Consider the following 3,668-nt stretch of genomic DNA (forward strand, 5'->3'; position numbering starts at 1 on the left):
AGGGGGGGGGGGGATAGATAGAGCAAGCCGAGATGGAAGGTGGGATTCTAATAGAGTGAGAGCAGGTATGATGGGCAAAATCTTGGATGATGGGACACAGAGAAGAGCCTGGGCTGGTGTGAACATAATTAGCAAAGATGAATGTAAGTGTAGAGAGAGGAGCGTAGACACGTAAAGCTATCAATGTGTTTCACTTCTTCTTGTGTTTGCTTCCTTTTGTATATTTAGATGTATCTATATATATATATATATATATATATATATATATATATATATATAGATATAGATATATTTGTGTATGTTTATACCTTTATTTATAGACAAAACATACAATTCCGCCATGTCCTGGGTCTCTAATCCCATGTTTCTCACAAATATGAACAAGGGAGCACAATAGAGAAATCTGTATAATTGCCACCGGAGAATAAAATATAGGGACACCTAAGGACCCCTATCAAGCACTGACAATATTAAAGACATGAACGTTGCTAGTCATGTGGCATGAATAGTCCCAGACTAACACATGTATAAATTTGTAGGTGAAGTCTATAATCTCTGTTAAGGAATCTTCCCAGAATCTTTATTTTTGAGTCTTTAAGTGGAGCATAATCTGATCCATCACTGCAAACGTTTATATTTCTTGGGCACTTTCAACTGCAGGCTCCAGATGACTTGGCCAATGCAGCAGCTTCTGGTATTTGCCTGAAAACCCCTCTCAAAGCTTCAAGCTCTTGACTCAGCTGTTGGATACGGTTGCGTAGCTTCTCATTCTCTGCCATGAATTCTAAAGCCCGCTGTTGAGTTTCCATGTTCCTCCGTTTGGCTTTATCGCGGCTCTTACGGACAGCAATGTTATTTCTTTCACGACGCATGCGATACTCAAGGCTGTCTTTACTCAGTGACTTCTTACCCTTATGGCATTGTTCTTTTAATGGAGGAGCAGGCAGAATTCCGGAGAGAGGACCCTGGAAATGCAGATAGGAAAAGTTGTATTCAGGTATTCATATAATGAAAACATGGAGATTTGCTCCATGCATCATTGCATTTCATACTTTATTTTCATATGTATTCATCAGAGGAGCACTGCCCGGACCCCCACCAATCCAAACTTCTGACATGTCATATGACATGTCAGAAGATTGTCATACGTTTAGCTACACTTGAAGGACCGCAGGTGGAGTTAGCAATATATATACAGTGAAGGAAATAAGTATTTGATCCCTTGCTGATTTTGTAAGTTTGCCCACTGTCAAAGTCATGAACAGTCTAGAATTTTTAGGCTAGGTTAATTTTACCAGTGAGTGATAGATTATATATAAAAAAAAAATAAGAAAATCACATTGTCAAAATTATATATATTTATTTGCATTGTGCACAGAGAAATAAGTATTTGATCCCCTACCAACCATTAAGAGTTCAGCCTCCTCCAGACCAGTTACACGCTCCAAATCAACTTGGTGCCTGCATTAAAGACAGCTGTCTTAAATGGTCACCTGTATAAAAGACTCCTGTCCACAGACTCAATTAATCAGTCTGACTCTAACCTCTACAACATGGGCAAGACCAAAGAGCTTTCTAAGGATGTCAGGGACAAGATCATAGACCTGCACAAGGCTGGAATGGGCTACAAAACCATAAGTAAGACGCTGGGTGAGAAGGAGACAACTGTTGGTGCAATAGTAAGAAAATGGAAGACATACAAAATGACTGTCAACCGACATCGATCTGGGGCTCCATGCAAAATCTCACCTCGTGGGGTATCCTTGATCCTGAGGAAGGTGAGAGCTCAGCCGAAAACTACACGGGGGGAACTTGTTAATGATCTCAAGGCAGCTGGGACCACAGTCACCAAGAAAACCATTGGTAACACATTATGCCGTAATGGATTAAAATCCTGCAGTGCCCGCAAGGTCCCCCTGCTCAAGAAGGCACATGTACAGGCCCGTCTGAAGTTTGCAAATGAACATCTGGATGATTCTGAGAGTGATTGGGAGAAGGTGCTGTGGTCAGATGAGACTAAAATTGAGCTCTTTGGCATTAACTCAACTCGCCGTGTTTGGAGGAAGAGAAATGCTGCCTATGACCCAAAGAACACCGTCCCCACTGTCAAGCATGGAGGGGGAAACATTATGTTTTGGGGGTGTTTCTCTGCTAAGGGCACAGGACTACTTCACCGCATCAATGGGAGAATGGATGGAGCCATGTACCGTCAAATCCTGAGTGACAACCTCCTTCTCTCCACCAGGACATTAAAAATGGCTCGTGGCTGGGTCTTCCAGCACGACAATGACCCGAAACATACAGCCAAGGCAACAAAGGAGTGGCTCAAAAAGAAGCACATTAAGGTCATGGAGTGGCCTAGCCAGTCTCCAGACCTTAATCCCATTGAAAACTTATGGAAGGAGCTGAAGATCGGAGTTGCCAAGCGACAGCCTCGAAATCTTAATGATTTACAGATGATCTGCAAAGAGGAGTGGGCCAAAATTCCATCTAACATGTGTGCAAACCTCATCATCCACTACAAAAAACGTCTGACTGCTGTGCTTGCCAACAAGGGTTTTGCCACCAAGTATTAAGTCTTGTTTGCCAAAGGGATCAAATACTTATTTCTCTGTGCACAATGCAAATAAATATATATAATTTTTACTATGTGATTTTCTGTTTTTTTTTTAAAATATAATCTATCTCTCACTGGTAAAATTAACCTAGCCAAAAAATTCTAGACTGTTCATGTCTTTGACAGTGGGCAAACTTACAAAATCAGCAAGGGATCAAATACTTATTTCCTTCACTGTAGTTGTTGGAAATGTGCAACTTTCCCCTACAAAATTATTTGCTTGAGCTAAACACATATGCATTCATTCATATGACACTTAAGTTCTCTCCCCTTCAACTGGAAATGGCGCGTAGATCCAGGGATTTATTCAGATATGCCATATTGGAGTTGAGAAATAATTTTTCCCAAAATGGGGAAAATTTGCTTCTGCCTCATGGGGGTTTAGCCTTCCTCTATCAACATTGTAGGATAATAGGCTGAACTAGATAAACGTATGTCTTTCTTCAGCCCTACAAACTATGTTACTATGTAATATACAAATAGTTAGGATAACTTCACACTTGCGTTGTATAATCCATTACTCTGACCCGTTTTTAGATCAAAATAAGGATAAAAACCGATCCATTAAAAATCCCATTGCAATTAACATGAGATGCAAACAGATTACAATCCGTTTGTATCCGTTTTACATTGACACAATGATAAAAAATAACCCATCTGTTAGACATTCTGTTTGAATGGAGACAAAGTCCTGTACTCTGCACTATTATCCCCGTAAAAAAAAAACGGATGACTAACATAAAGGATGCGAACGGAAGCTAATGAATGCAATAAAAATTCCATTCATCTTTTATCTTTATTTTGATCTAAAAATGGATCAGAGTAACGGATTACACAACCCAAGTGTGAACTTAGCCTTAGGGGGGATTCACACGAACGTGTATTCGGTCCGTGCGGGCCGCGTGGTTTTCATGCGCCACGCAAAGACCAATACAAGTCTATGGGGCAGTACAGACAGTCCGTGCTTTTTGCGCAGCGTTTGTCTGCTGCGCAAAAAACGCGACAGGTTCAATATCTCCGCGTATTTCGCGCATCACGCACCCATTGAAGT

At 40.9% G+C, this 3,668-nt stretch overlaps 1 protein-coding gene across 1 annotated transcript in view; it reads right to left on the minus strand.

The window, feature by feature from the left end:
- Positions 1-341: 341 nt before the first annotated feature.
- Positions 342-3,668, minus strand: part of CEBPE (CCAAT enhancer binding protein epsilon) — a 14,156-nt gene continuing 10,829 nt past the window's right edge. Inside the window, exon 2 of the mRNA XM_075852729.1 lies at positions 342-965. Coding sequence (XP_075708844.1) covers positions 651-965 — 315 coding nt within the window. The 3' untranslated portion in view covers positions 342-650. The remainder of the gene's footprint in view (positions 966-3,668) is intronic.

The sequence above is a fragment of the Rhinoderma darwinii genome, chromosome 1 (assembly GCF_050947455.1).
Source record: "Rhinoderma darwinii isolate aRhiDar2 chromosome 1, aRhiDar2.hap1, whole genome shotgun sequence".
In the NCBI taxonomy this organism is placed as follows: domain Eukaryota; kingdom Metazoa; phylum Chordata; class Amphibia; order Anura; family Rhinodermatidae; genus Rhinoderma; species Rhinoderma darwinii.